At 52.4% G+C, this 15,171-nt stretch overlaps 1 protein-coding gene across 2 annotated transcripts in view; it reads right to left on the bottom strand.

The window, feature by feature from the left end:
- Positions 1-2,155: 2,155 nt before the first annotated feature.
- kank2 (KN motif and ankyrin repeat domains 2) overlaps positions 2,156-15,171 on the bottom strand; it is a 63,532-nt gene continuing 50,516 nt past the window's right edge. For both annotated transcript variants that reach the window (XM_078429229.1, XM_078429231.1), the window contains 5 exons: positions 13,833-14,052; positions 13,019-13,161; positions 10,584-10,784; positions 7,583-7,687; positions 2,156-4,646 (listed from right to left, as the gene is read on the bottom strand). In XM_078429229.1, coding sequence (XP_078285355.1) covers positions 4,587-4,646; positions 7,583-7,687; positions 10,584-10,784; positions 13,019-13,161; positions 13,833-14,052 — 729 coding nt within the window. In that variant the 3' untranslated portion in view covers positions 2,156-4,586. The remainder of the gene's footprint in view (positions 4,647-7,582; positions 7,688-10,583; positions 10,785-13,018; positions 13,162-13,832; positions 14,053-15,171) is intronic.

Below are 15,171 nucleotides of genomic sequence, written 5' to 3'. Positions count from 1 at the left end.
TGTCTGTACGGAGTTTGTACGTTCAACCTGTGACCGGGTGGGTTTTCTCCGGGTGCTCCGGTTTCCTCCCGCACTCAAGTCAAGTCAAGTCAAGTTTATTTGTCAGTGAAGATGTACAGTGAAATGAAAGTGGCAACGCCTGCGGATTGTGCTAAACTACAAAACAGAATAGAATACACAAAAAAATATTAATACAGTAAATTAAATTTAGTCCCTGTTGATATGAGAGTTAACAGTCCTGATGGCCTGTGGGAAGAAACTCCATCTCATCCTCTTTGTTTTCACAGCGTGACAGCAGTGGCGTTTGCCTGACCGTAGCAGCTTGAACAGTCCGTTGCTGGGGTGGTAGGGGTCCCCCATAATGTTGCTGGCTCTGGATCTGCACCTCCTGATGTATAGGTCCTGCAGGGGGGCGAGTGTAGTTCCCATGGGGCGTTCAGCCGAACGCACTACTCTCCGCAGAGCCTTCCTGTCCTGGGCAGAGCTGTTCCCAAACCAGACTGTGATGTTCCCGGAGAAGATGCTCTCTACAGCCCCAGAGTAGAAGCACTGAAGGATCCTCAGAGAGACTCTGAATTTCCTCAGCTGTCTGAGGTGGTAAAGGCGCTGCCTTGCCTTACTCACCAGTGCGGCAATGTGTGTTGTCCATGTCAGATCCTCTGTGATGTGGACTCCAAAGACGAGCAGGTTTGTAGGCTAACTGGCTTGGTATAAATGTAAAAATTGTCCCGTGTGCGTAGGATAGTGTTAGTGTGCGGGGATCGCTGGTCGGCGTGAACTTGGCGGGCCGAATGGCCTGCATCCGCGCTGCATCTCTAAACTAAACTAGTGTACGGGTGACCGCTGGTCGGCGTGGCCTGGGCTCGGTGGGCTGGACAACCTTATTTTTAACATTAGATCACAAAGATATATTTAACACTGGATTCATGAGCAAGGCCAAGTTGCCTTGGACTTACTCCGACAAAGACAGGCCATTCAGCCTGCTCACTCCATTCTGGCCCTCTGAGAAGCAAAACCATTGGCCCCATTCCTAGTTTTCCAAAACCTTCAATTTCCTCTCTCTCTCATTCAACTTCCATTAACTGCCCTTTGCGTTATTTAAAAATCATTTTCCTACACTAAGGGATCATTTACAGTTGTCAATTAAACTCCTAGTGTTCCTTTGAGAGCAGGCCCAACTTATTCCCATGAGATGGACACAAAGTGCTGGAGTAACTCAGCGGGACAGGCAGCATCTCTGGAGAGCATGGATAGGTGATGATTCTGGTTAAGAGCCTTCTTTATTTTGGTAACAATGATTGGGCAGACGCAGGTAAATGCTCCATCGTATGGCATGTTATGTAGAATGTGGCACGGTGGCGCAGCAGTAGAGTTGCTGGCTTACAGCGCCAGAGACCCGGGTTCGATCCTGACTACGGGTGCTGTCTTTACAGAGATTGTACAAGTTAAATAGAGCTCTAGGGGCTAGCGGAATCAAGGGATTTGGGTAGAAGGCAGGCACGGGTTACTGATTGTGGATGATCAGCCACGATCACAATGAATGGCGGTGCTGGCTCGAAGGGCCAAATGGCCTCCTCCTGCACCTATTTTCTATGCTTCTATGTTTTCTATGTACTCCCTGTGACCTGGGTGGGTTTTCTCCGAGATCTTCGGGTTCCTTCCACACCAAAGACATACAGGTTTGTAGGTTAATTGGCTTGGTATAAATGTAAATTGTCCCTAGTGTGTGTAGGATAGTTTTAGTGTGCGGGGATCGCTGGTCGGCGCAGACTCAATGGGCCGAAGGGCCTGTTTCCGCGCTGTAGCTCTAAACTTAACTGAACTAAGCTAAGAATGGGGTTGAGAAGGAAAGGTGGACCAGCCATGATTGAATGGCAGAGTGGACTCCAGGGCCTGAATGGCCTATTTCTGCTCCTATGACTTATGAACTTATGAATGCTTGTAGCATTCCAAACAGAACACAGTCTGGGACACTGAATATTTGGAACACCCTCCCAACCTAATCTGTCAGGCAATTATAACTGAGGACCTCACCCCCTCAGCCCCCCCCCCCCCCCCCCTCTCCCCCTCTGACAACTCTCAGACGCCCCAATGGCAATTGGACACGTGCTGAATGGCGGCTATTGAAATAAAGCACGAACAAGGACTGATTCATTTTTGCTGTATTGCAAATATGTGGGTTACAAAACTCTGATAGATATTTCTGTAAAAAGGATAATACAAAGACACCGAGTAGATCTGGTCTTGATGTTCGGCAGGAAACATTGATAGCACAACTGGTAATAGTAGGAGACAGAAGATCGCATCAGCAAAGGAGAGTGTGCCTGTAAATATCAGCAGAGTAACATACACACCGATACAGCCAGCTTGGTGAAATTGTAAATTGTCCTCCGTGTGTGGAGGATAGTGCTATTGTGCAGGGATCGCTGGTCTGTGCGGACTCAGTGGGCCGAAGGGCCTGTTTCCATGCTGTGTCTCTAAACTAAACTAAACTCTGGATAGACACAAAAGGCTGGATTAACTCAGCGGGCCAGGCAGCACCTCTGGAGAGAAGGAATGGGTGACGTCTCGGGTCGAGACCCTTCGTCAGACTGGTGAATGGGTGACGTTTCGGGTAGAGACCCTTCCTCAAACTAATGGTATTTATTCACAAAATGCTGGAGTAACTCAGCAGGTCAGGCAGCATCTCAGGAGAGAAGGAATAGGTGACGTTTCGGGTCGAGACCCTGATTTGTGAATAAACACCTTCGATTTGTACCAGCATCTGCAGTTATTTTCTTACACTTCTTCGAACTAAACTCTTCCCCCTCACCTTCAAATATCTCCAGAGCACGGAGATGAGGAGGTGGGTGTGAAGCTGTGGTGAAGTGGTCCTTCCCTCCCGCCCCAAACACGCACTGAAGGGTCTGACCCAGAGATGTTACTTCCCACCCCCCCCTTATCTACAAGTCCTTCCTGGTTCCTGGCGGTTCCTGGCTAAGGGTTCTAGGCACATCCTGGTTAGGTCATCCTCCTGATCTCAGCAGCCCAAGAGCTTTGGTGGAGATGCAAGGAACTGCAGATGCTGGAATCCTGAGCCAAAACACAAGGTCCAGCTGAAGAAGGGTCTTAACCCGAAACGTCGTCTGTCCATTTCACTCCATGGAAGCCTAGCTAGATGCACAGAGTCACTTGCCCAGAGTAGGGGAATCGAGAACCACTGGACATAGGTCGAAGATGAGGTGGGAAACGATTAGATCGGCACATGGATCAGACAGGGATATGGGCCAAACGCAAGGAGGTGGGACTAGTGTAGCTGGGACATGTTGGGCGGTGTGGGCAAGTTGGGCCGAAGGGCCTGCTTCCACGCTGCATGACTCTACGACTCTATGGGAAGTTGGGGAGATGGAAGTAGAGGGAGGGAATGTGAAAGGAGGAAGGGGAGAGAGGGGTAAACCGTTCTTCAGACGGGATGGGCCAAATGCAGGCAAATGGGACTAGCCCAGTATGCCAACTTGGTTAGCATGGGCAAGGTGGGCCAAAGGGCCTGTTTCCATGCTGTACTGCACTATGACAATGAGTCTCACCCCATGGGTGACTGATCATGAGAGGGGTCACCACCCTTGGGTGCCCTGGTTGACCAGTAGGCCCTCAATGGTTCTTTATTATCACATGCCCCAAGGTACAGTGACATTTTAGTTTTGCACACAGATCAGTGAGATTATTGTGTAGGAAGGAACTGTGGATGCTGGTTTAAACCGACCACAGACACAAAATGCTGGAGTAACTCAGCAGGACAGGCAGCATCTCTGGAGAGAAGGAATGGGTGACCATTTGGGTTGAGACCCTTCTTCAGTAAGAATGAATCTTGTTTTGCTCACGATTCCAGCATCTGCAGTCTCTTGTGTCTCAGTCTAAGAGTCTACTGAGGGAGGATATCGGAGGGTGGTTTAGAGTCTGTGTTATTCCCCACTCCACAGTCAGGCCCCCCCGTACATCTGAGTGTTGGATCCACAGGTGCCGGGTCCGCTGTTTGCCCCCGAGAGAGAGAGAGGGAGAGAGAGAGAAAGAGAGAGAGAGTCAATGCAGGTACCGGCCGACTGGTGTATCTGGATGGGAAGGTCTGGCTGGAATTCGCTGACTGACTGCAGGCGTGAGGAGAGGCCTTGTCGGCCATCTTGAGAAACCAGGCAAGCCAACTGAGAATGGTGGGAAGGAGGGAAGGGAGGATGGGGAGGTTGGGGAGATGGAGGTGGAGGGAGGGAATGTGAAAGGAGGGAGGAGAGAGAGGGGGAACCGCCGACGTTAAGAATGAATCTGGCCAGTCTGAGGCCTCGATGGGCCGAATGTCCTTTGCAGAGCTGATATACTTTCTTCATATAAAAAGCTGATGGTGGGCCGGCGGGTGTTGATGCAGGATACGGCAGCGGGATTGTGCCCGGAGATTGCGTGGCTAGAGCTCGCCCCCTTGGTCCGGGTCTGGCCCTCCAGGGCTGGTGTGTTCACAACGGTCTGGTCCTGCGTGGGTGCAGCGCTCCGGCAGCGCCAGGCGGGGGAGCCGTCGAGCACATCCCGTGGCCGGGCAGGTGGGTGAGCCACAGGTAGCCCTACACCTGGGCTTCAGGTGGGCAGGGGTGCGCCGCAGGCTGGGCGGGGGCGGTCGTGCCCTGTCAAAAACACAGAGGCGCAGTTAGTGTTCGCACCGCACCCGTTCATGAATCCGTCTGTGGTGCAGCGGGTGGAGCCGCTGCCTCACTGCGCCAGAGACCCAGGTTCGATCCTGACCTCACAATACACAATAGGTGCAGGAGGAGGCCATTCGGCCCTTCGAGCCAGCACCGCCATTCAATGTGATCATGGCTGATCATTCTCAATCAGTACCCCGTTCCTGCCTTCTCCCCCATACCCCCCGACTCCGCTATCCTTAAGAGCTCTGTCTAGCTCTCTCTTGAATGCATTCAGAGAATTGGCCTCCACTGCCTTCTGAGGCAGGTGCTGCGTGTGTGGAGTTTGCACGTTCTCCCCGTGACCGCGTGGAAGATTGTTGGTACAAGGCACCATTTGTAGGTTAATTGGCATCAGTAAAAATTGTACATTGTCCCTAGCGTGTCGGATAGTGCGGGTGTACTGGTGTACACCTATTGTACGGGTGATCGCCAGTCGGTGCGGACTCGGTGGGACTGATTACGCGCTGTATCTCTGAAGTAAAAGTCTTAAAAACTCATCGTGTGAAAGATTGATCAGCAACATGCGTGGGATCCAGAGAGAGATGGGAGGGAGAGGCTGAGACAGAGAGACAGGGGGAGCTGGAGAAAGGATGTTATGTGACTGATGGACAGACAAATTACTGGTTGGGAACATGTACAAGTGTTGACTTTTCTGGGGGAGGAAATGAACAAAAAATTGGGCTGAGGAGAACGGTGACGCAAGGACGACGGGTTTCAGTGCCCTGATGACTGAGTGAGTGGCAGGTGTCACCACAGCCGATCGAGTTGCAAACGGGAGGACATTAAGAAACAGAAATAGATGCATGGGAGGCGTTTGCTGCCCTTGCATCGCTTGCTGGCTGCAGCTGATAGTTTGGGCAGGGGTGGTGAGATACTTCCAGCTGGGTGTGGGGACATACTTTGGACAGGGGATGGTGAGGTACTTTGGGCAGCGGGTGGTGAGGGTTGAAGATACTTTGGGCAAGGGGGTGGTGAGTGTTGAGTAAAGGGCAGTGAGATACTTTGGACAGGGGGTGGTGAGGTACGTTGGCCAGGGGTGGTGAGGTACATTGGGCAGGGGTGGTGAGATACGTTGGCCAGGGGTGGTGAGGTACATTGGGCAGGGGTGGTGAGATACGTTGGGAAGGGGTGGTGAGGTACATTGGGCAGGGGTGGTGAGATACGTTGGCCAGGGGTGGTGAGATACGTTGGCCAGGGGTGGTGAAGTACGTTGGGCAGGGGTGGTGAGATACGTTGGCCAGGGGTGGTGAGATACGTTGGCCAGGGGTGGTGAAGTACGTTGGGCAGGGGTGGTGAGATACGTTGGGCAGGGGTGGTGCGATACGTTGGGCAGGGGTGGTGAAGTACGTTGGCCAGGGGTGGTGAGATACGTTGGCCAGGGGTGGTGAGATACGTTGGCCAGGGGTGGTGAAGTACGTTGGCCAGGGGTGGTGAAGTACGTTGGGCAGGGGTGGTGAGATACGTTGGGCAGGGGTGGTGAGATACGTTGGGCAGGGGTGGTGAAGTACGTTGGGCAGGGGTGGTCAGATACATTGGGCAGGGGTGGTGAGGTACTTTGGACAGGGGATGGTGAGCTACATTGGGCAGGGGTGGTGAGATACGTTGGCCAGGGGGTGGTGAGATACGTTGGGCAGGGGTGGTGAGATACTTTGGGCAGGGGTGGTGAGGTACGTTGGGCAGGGGTGGTGAGATACGTTGGGCAGGGGTGGCAAAATATGTTGGGCAGGGGTGGTGAGATATGTTGGGCAGGGGTGGTGAGATACGTTGGGCAGGGGTGGTGAGATACGTTGGGCAGGGGTGGTGAAGGTATTAGGCAGGGGTTGTGAGATCACCAGGGGGCGCCAAACAATGGCTCGTCTTTCTCCTTCTTTGTGTTTTTAGTTTGTCACAAAATGTACGTTTTAGTTTATCTTTAGTTTTGTATTATGTGGGGGGTGGTGGTGGGGGGTGGCGGTGGGGGGGGGGGGGGCCTGGGGGAAACGTTTTTTATCTCTTTCCTCGCCGGAGATGCGACTTTTTCCGTGTCGTATCTCCGTCCGCACTGTGGCCTAACATCGTGGAGCTGGCGGCCTCTTGCTGGGGATCGACCTCGGGAGCTCCAACTGCGGGAGCAGGGTGTGGTGACATACCTTGGGCAGTGGGGTGGGGAGATAGGTTAGGCAAGGGAGATGTCAGGGGTTATAAGGCGAGGGCAGGAGAATGGGGTTGAGAGGGAAAGATAGATCAGCCCTGATTGAATGGTGGAGTAGAATGGGCCGAATGGCCTAATTCCTCTCCTATAACTTATCCTCTTCTTTCTTTCGTATGTCAACTACAACAATCAAAAGTGGCAATTGGTGCTTCAGAGTACCGCAGTTGACTCTTTGCTGCAAATTTTGCCAGTTCCGTAGAACTGCCCAGCGTGGGCGATGAGAACATAAAGCAGCTCCCACCCCTCCTATAACTTATAAGATGGGCAAGGGGTGGTGAGAGTTGGGCAAGGGGAGTGAGATACTGGGCAGGGGCTGGTGAGGGTTGATAGAGGGTGGGTGGTGAGATACATTGGGCAGGTTTAGTTTAGTTTAGTTTAGAGATACAGCGCGGAAACAGGCCCTTCGGCCCACCGAGTCCAAACCGACCAGCGATCCCCGCATACTAACACTATCCCACACACAAACACACTAGGGACAATTTCACATTTACACCCAGCCAATTAACCCACAAACCTACAGGTCTTTGGAGTGTGGGAGGAAACCGAAGATCTCGGGGAAGACCCACGCAGGTCACGGGGAGAAGGCACAAACTCCGTACAGACGGCGCCCGTAGTCGGGATGGAACACAGGTCTTTGATGCGGTAAGGCAGCAACTCTACCGCCATGAGGTGACGAGATACTCACAGTGGAGGGGCCTGCAGCGGCTGTCTGACTCAGATGTTTGTGGAGTAAGGCAGCGATGTCTTTCTGTCCGGATTCCACAGCGATGGAGAGTGCCGTGCTCCCGTCCTGTGCATGGGCAAAAGTCAAGCCATCAGAACACGTGGGAACCAGTCTGACCCGAGCAGACGCGGCCCGCAGCGGCACGGAGCGGCGGTGGAGGACACCGACAGTATCCCCTGGCCTGGCCGACCCTGCAACTCCAGCCCAGTGCTGGAGTAACTCAGCGGGTCAGGCAGCATCTCTGGAGAGAAGGAGTGGGTGACGTTTCGGGCCGAGACCCTTCTTCAGAAGGTCTGAAGATCTGTACGTCTGAAGAAGGGTCTCGGATGAGAGGGGATCTTATTGAAACGTATAAGATTATTCAGGGGTTGGACACGTTAGAGGCAGGAAACATGTTCCCAATGTTGGGGGAGTCCAGAACCAGGGGCCAGTTTAAGAATAAGGGGTAGGCCTTTTAGAACGGAGATGAGGAAGAACTTTTTCAGTCAGAGTTGTAAATCTGTGGAATTCTCTGCCTCAGAAGGCAGTGGAGGCCAATTCTCTGAATGCATTCAAGAGAGAGCTGGATAGAGCTCTTCAGGATAGCGGAGTCAGGGGGTATGGGGAGAAGGCAGGAACGGGGTACTGATTGAGAATGATCAGCCATGATCACATTGAATGGTGGTGCTGGCTCGAAGGGCCAAATGGCCTACTCCTGCACCTATTGTCTATTGTCTATTGACCCGAAACATCACCCATTCCTTCTCTCCAGAAATGCTGCCTATCCCGCTGAGTTACTCCAGCATTTTGTGTTTATCTTTGGTTTAAACCAGCATCTGCAGTTCCTTCCTACACTTTCTGACCCACCAGGTCAATAAGGCTTTTAATGGCCAAGTTAAGACTCTACATTTTTAACAACTTTGGACTTCAAGAGCACAAGGTGGAGCTAAAAGGTGGCGACATTTAATGTACAGCCTCAGAGAATTCTACCTCACTGTACTATTGTATGTATGTGACATTGTACTAAACGTTATTCCCTTATCCTGTATCTGTCCACTTGAAACGGCTCGATTGTAATCGTGTATTGTCTCTCTGCTGACTGGTTAGCACACAACAAAAGCTTTTCACTGTACCTCGGTACACGTGACAATAAACTAAACTGAACCTGAACTATTCTTACACCACTCTCCTGCATTCTTGTACTTTGTACGATTGTGCTTATGTCTGGTATGATTTAACTGAATTGAATGAGTAACATGCTGATTCACTGTACATCTGACAATAAGGTACCACTGAATCTCTGTCCTTGTTAAACGCTATGATACACATTGTGCTTTTTAACATCGACAGACTTTTAGTTTAGTTTAGTTGAGAGATACAGCACAGAAACAGGCTCTTCGGCCCACCGAGCCCGCACCGACCAGCGATCCCCGCACATTAACACTATCCTACACACACTAGGGACAATTTACATTCATACCAAGCCAATTAACCTACAAGCATGTACGTCTTTGGAGTGTGGGAGGAAACCGAAGATCTGAAAAAAAAAACAACGCAGGTCACGGGGAGAACGTACCAACTCCGTACAGACAGAACCCGTTGTATGTTCACTCCGTGACCTACGTAGATTTTCTCAGAGATCTTCGGTTTCCTCCCACACTCCAAAGACGTACATGCTTGTAGGTTAATTGGCTTGGCATGAATGTAAATTGTCCTTAGTTAAGGACCAAAGTTAATTGGCTTGGTATAAATGTAAATTGTCCCCAGCGTGCGTAGGATAGTGTTAGTGTGCGGGGATCGCTGGTCGGCGCAGTGTCGGTGGGCCGAAGGGCCTGTTTCCACTCTGTATCTCTAAACTAAACTAAAATGGACACAAAATGCTGGAGTAACTCAGCGGGATAGGCAGCATCTCTGGAGAGAAGGAATGGGTGACGTTTTGGGTCGAGACCCTTCTTCATACGGGATGGGCCAAATGCAGGCAAATGGGACTAGCTCAGTATGCCAACTTGGTTAGCATGGGCAAGGTAGGCCGAAGGGCCTGTTTCCATGCTGTACTGCACTATGACAATGACTCTCACCCCATGGGTGACTGATCATGAGAGGGGTCACCACCCTTGGGTGCCCTGGTTGACCAGTAGCCCCTCAATGGTTCTTTATTATCACATGCACCAAGGAACAGTGACATTTTAGTTTTGCACACAGATCAGTGAGATTATTGTGTAGGAAGGAACTGCAGAAGCTGGTTTAATCCGACCACAGACACAAAAAACTGGCATCTATGGAGAGAAGGAATGTGTGACATTTTGGTCGAGACTCTTCTTCACACTCGAAACGACACCCAGAGATGCTGCCGGTCCCACCGAGTTACTCCAGCTTTTTGTGTCTATCTTCAGTGAGATTATTGCCACACATAAGAACAATCCCCTGGTTAGGTACAGTATGCACAGAAACAGCCCACTGAGTCTAAATGCAAGAGTCGCCAGGTTTTGGCGCCATTTTCAAAATTGTTGAAGAAACTTTTAGAGTAAAAAATGGACATGCAAAGGATATGGACCACGAGCAGAAAGAGGAGATTAGTTTAACCTGGTATCATGTTCGGCACGGATATTGTGGGCCGAAGGGCCTGTTTCTGTGCAGTACAGTGCGATGATAATGACGTGTGGAAAGGAATTGCAAATGGAAGATAGGCACAAAATGCTGGAGTAACTCAGCAGGACAGGCAGCATCTCTGGAGAGAAGGAATGGGTGACGTTTCGGGTCGAGACACTGCTTCAGACCTTCTGAAGACCCGAAACGTCACCCATTCCTTCTCTAAAGAGATGCTGCCTGACCCGATGAGTTACTCCGGCACTTTGTGTCTATCGATGACAATGACTCTTGCCCAGTGGGTGCTGATCAGGAAGGGTGGGGTGGGGTGGGGGGGGGGAGGGTCACCACCCATGGGTGCCCGTGTTGGGCAGTAGCCCCTCTCTCTCACACTCACGTTGTCTGCCAGTGTCACGTTGCAGGTGGGCGTGGCGAGCAGGAGCGCGACGATCTCGGCGTGGCCGTGTTCACAGGCGCACATCAGCGCCGTCGACCCGTCGTCATCCTGTACGCAGGCGTCCGCCCCGCACGCCAGCAGGACCTTCACCATCTCCGTGCGGCCGTGGCTGACCGCCAGCATCAGAGCCGTCTGACCCGCCTGCCCGGGGGAGAAGCAGTAGCACTGTTAAACCCATCACCGCACAGGCGGTGGGCATGGACACCCGTACAACATCTCGCTGCCTCCCACCAACACCGCAAAACTCGTTGCTGCATGAGGAGTGGGCAATAGACAATAGGTGCAGGAGGAGGCCATTCGGCCCTTCGAGCCAGCACCGCCATTCAATGTGATCATGGCTGATCATTCTCAATCAGTACCCTGTTCCTGCCTTCTCCCCATACCCCCTGACTCCGCTATCCTTAAGAGCTCTATCTGGCTCTCTCTTGAATGCATTCAGAGAATTGGCCTCCACTGCCTTCTGAGGCAGAGAATTCCACAGATTCACAACTCTCTGACTGAAAATGTTTTTCCTCATCTCAGTTCTAAATGGCCGACCCCTTATTCTTAAACTGTGGCCCCTTGTTCTGGACTCCCCCAACATTGGAACATGTTTCCTGCCTCTAACGTGTCCAACCCCTTAATAATCTTATACGTTTCGATAAGCTCCCCTCTCATCCTTCTAAATTCCAGTGTAAACAAGCCGAGTCGCTCCAGTCTTTCAACATATGATAGTCCCGCCATTCCGGGAATTAACCTAGTAAACCTACGCTGCACGCATAAACACCACACAGGGCCGCCTCCCTCCCACCAACGCCACTAAACCCATCACCGCTTGGCCATAGAAACATATAATATAGGTGCAGGAGGAGGCCATTCGGCCCTTCGAGCCAGCACCGCCATTCATTGTGATCATGGCTGATCATCCACAATCAGTGACCCGTGCCTGCCTTCTCCCCATATCCCATGATTCCACTAGCCCCTAGAGCTCTATCTAACTCTCTTTTGAATTCATCCAGTGAGTTGGCCTCCACTGCCTTCTGTGGCAGAGAATTCCACAAATTCACAACTCTCTGGGTGAAAAAGTTTTTTTTCACCTCAGTTTTAAATGGCCTCCCCTTTATTCTTAGACTGGATATGCAAGTCCCTGGTTCTGGACTCCCCCAACATTGAGAACATTTTTTCCTGCATCTAGCTCGTCCAGTCCTTTTATAATTTCTGTAAGATCCCCTCTCATCCTTCTACACTCCAGTGAATACAAGCTCAGTCTTTCCAATCTTTCCTCAGTCTTTCCAATCTTTCCTCATATGACAGTCCCGCCATCCCAGGGATCAATCTCGTGAACCTACGCTGCACTGCCTCAATAGCAAGGATGTCCTTCCTCAAATTAGGAGACCGGCCAGTGGGCATAAAGACCACACAACGCCCCACTCCCTCCCACCCACGGACTCTGTTAACCCCTTCACCACACAGGCAGTGGGCATGAAGACTGTACCACCCGTATTACGAAGTTTCCAGGACTGGAGGGTGTGAGCTATAGGGAGAGGTTGAGCAGGCTGGGACTCTATCCTTTGGAGCACAGGAGGATGAGGGGAGGTGGATAACATCATGAGAGGAATAGTCTGAAGAAGGGTCTCGACCCGAAACGTCACCCATTCCTTCTCTCCAGAGATGCTGCCTGACCTGCTGAGTTACTCCAGCATTTTGTGATACCTTCGATCATGAGAGGAATAGATCGGGTAGATGCATAGAGTCTCCTGCCCAGAGTAGATGAATCGAGGACCAGAGGACATAGGTTTAAGGTGAAGGGGAAAAGATTTAATAGGAATCTGAGGGGTAACTTTTTCACACAGAAGGTAGTGGGTGGATGGAACAAGCTGCCAGAGGAGGTAGTTGAGGCTGGGACTATCCCATTGTTTAGGAAACAGTTGGATAGGTTCATGGATAGGACGGGTTTGGAGGGATATGGACCAAACGCAGGCAGGTGGGACATGTTGGCCGGTGTGGGCAAGTTGGGCCGTGGGGCCTGTGTCCACGTTGTATCACTCTTTCATCCCTTACCGCCTTCCACCGACAATGTTAATCCCATCTCCACGTGGGCAGTGGGCATGGAGATTGTACAATGCGTCACTGTCTCCCACAGACACCATTAACTCCATCAATGGCCTGGCCACCCGCGGGTCACGGCGCCAGGCGGAAGAGGGCTCTGCCCCTTTGTCGGGGTTGGACCGCGGGTAGTTTTATCAAGGGACTACGCGCTGACCACGGCATCCTGGGGGATTTCCGGGACCGTTGGGCACCATGGCGGGGGGGAATGTATGATGCTGGGTTAGAGACTGACCGCTGGGCGGTGGGTAGGGCAGGCGTGGGTGGGCTCGGCTGGCACTGGGACCCACCTGGCTGGCCTTGGCGTTGACGTTACCCTGGCGGAAGAGTTGCATGACGGTCTGCATGTCACTGTTGCTCTGCAGGGCAGCGAGCGAAGCCAACATGATGGAGGTGTAACCCGCTTTGTTCTGCTTGTCCAGGTTGCAGGCACCTGGGGATGGAGAGCGGGCACAGGTTAGCGGGCACAACATGCCACCGTCCGTCCGCACGACACGCTTCAACACGCCACTACCTACAACAGTAGCACCCGGAAGAAACCCACGCGGTCACAGGGAGAACGTGCAAACTCCTGGGCCATTCCTCCTCGAACCTGGGCCACTGGAGCTGTGAGGCGATGACCTCTAAGCTTTCCTTATATTGTATTTGTTTTTGATTAAGAAAACAGCTAATTTATTATGAAAATATTATGGTAGATGTGCAGAGCGAGCTGCCAGAGGAGGTGATGGAGGCGGATAATATCACAACATTCAGTGGAGTTTAGTTTAGTTTAGAAATACAGCGTGGAAACGGGTCCGTCACCCCCCAACATGCCGACCATCCATCGCCCGTTCACACTGGTTCTATGTTATCCCACTTTCTCATCCACTCTCTCCACACTAGGGGGCGATTTATAGCAGCCTATTAACCTACAAACCCACACCCCTTTATGACGTCGCGGGGAAACCGGAGCACCCGGAGGAAACCCACGTGGTCACAGAGAGAATGTCAGGATTGAACCCGGGTCTCAGGCGCTGTAAGGCAGCAGCAACTCTACCGCTGCGACACCGTGCCGCCCCGATGGAGGGGCGCGGTGGAGAAGCAACAGGGAGGTGAGGTGTGTACCTGTGTCCAGCAGCAGCTTGACAATGGGGAAGTTGGAGTGCGAGACGGTGTAGTGGAGCGTGGTGTTCCCGTTGCCGTCGGCCATGTTGACGATCAGCTCCAGGAGGCCTGGGGACATCGCCTTGAACACGGCCAGGTATCGCCGCACCGTCTCCACATCGGCTGCCTTGGGGCTGGACACCAGGAGCCACTCCTGCTGCACCGTGAGGTAGCTCACCCTCTGTCGGACATGGGAGGTGCACTCCATTAGAAACATTACAGCGTAACGGCCCCGACCTTCATCAGCTCCACCCCACCCCATAAAATCCCCCCCTCCCCCCCATCCAGCATGACCAAACCCACCTCACCACAACTAGCAGAGTCCTCAGTCACCCCACACTGCACACCCCACACTACACACCCTCGCCAAGCTCTCCCCTGTAAATCCTTGGCCAATTGGCCCAGATTACTACCGCTACTCCAGTCTGAAAAGGGTCTCGACCCGAAACGTCACCCATTCCTTCTCTCCAGAGATGCTGCCTGACCTGCTGAGTTACTCCAGCTTTTTGTGTTTGTCTTCGATTTAAACCAGCATCTGCAGTTCCTTCCTGAACTACTGCAGCTAATCACAGCCCAGCTGCCCAGACACTTCTAGCCAATCCCAGCCACTCCAGCCAACTGGCCGACACCTCCAGCCAATCCCAGCCAACCAGCCTAGATACCTCCAGCCAATCCCAGCCAACCATCCGAAACCTCCAGCCAATCCCAGCCAACCGGCCTAGATACCTCCAGCCAATCCCAGCCAACCGGCCTAGATACCTCCAGCCAATCCCAGCCAACCAGCCTAGATACCTCCAGCCAATCCCAGCCACCGGCCGAGAGACCTCCAGCCAATCCCAGCCAACCAGCCTAGATACCTCCAGCCAATCCCAGCCAACCAGCCTAGATACCTCCAGCCAATCCCAGCCAACCAGCGTAGATACCTCCAGCCAATCCCAGCCAACCGGCCTAGATACCTCCAGCCAATCCCAGTCAACAGGCCTAGATACCTCCAGCCAATCCCAGCCAACCAGCCTAGATACCTCCAGCCAATCCCAGCCAACCAGCCTAGATACCTCCAGCCAATCAGCCTAGATACCTCCAGCCAATCCCAGCCAACCGGCCTAGATACCTCCAGCCAATCCCAGCCAACCAGCCTAGATACCTCCAGCCAATCCCAGCCACTTTACCCACACTCCTTAGACCGCTCTGTCTCTGGAACTGATGCATTGCAATGCTGAGAATTATATTCTGCACTCTGTATCTCCCCCTTTGCTGTACCTGTTTTGCTTGAGTTTGGCTTGATTGTATTTATCTAGGG

The sequence above is a fragment of the Rhinoraja longicauda genome, chromosome 37 (assembly GCF_053455715.1).
Source record: "Rhinoraja longicauda isolate Sanriku21f chromosome 37, sRhiLon1.1, whole genome shotgun sequence".
Lineage (NCBI taxonomy): Eukaryota > Metazoa > Chordata > Chondrichthyes > Rajiformes > Arhynchobatidae > Rhinoraja > Rhinoraja longicauda.
The sequence above is the reverse complement of the archived record's forward strand: the minus strand, read 5'-3'. Positions and strand labels throughout refer to the sequence as shown.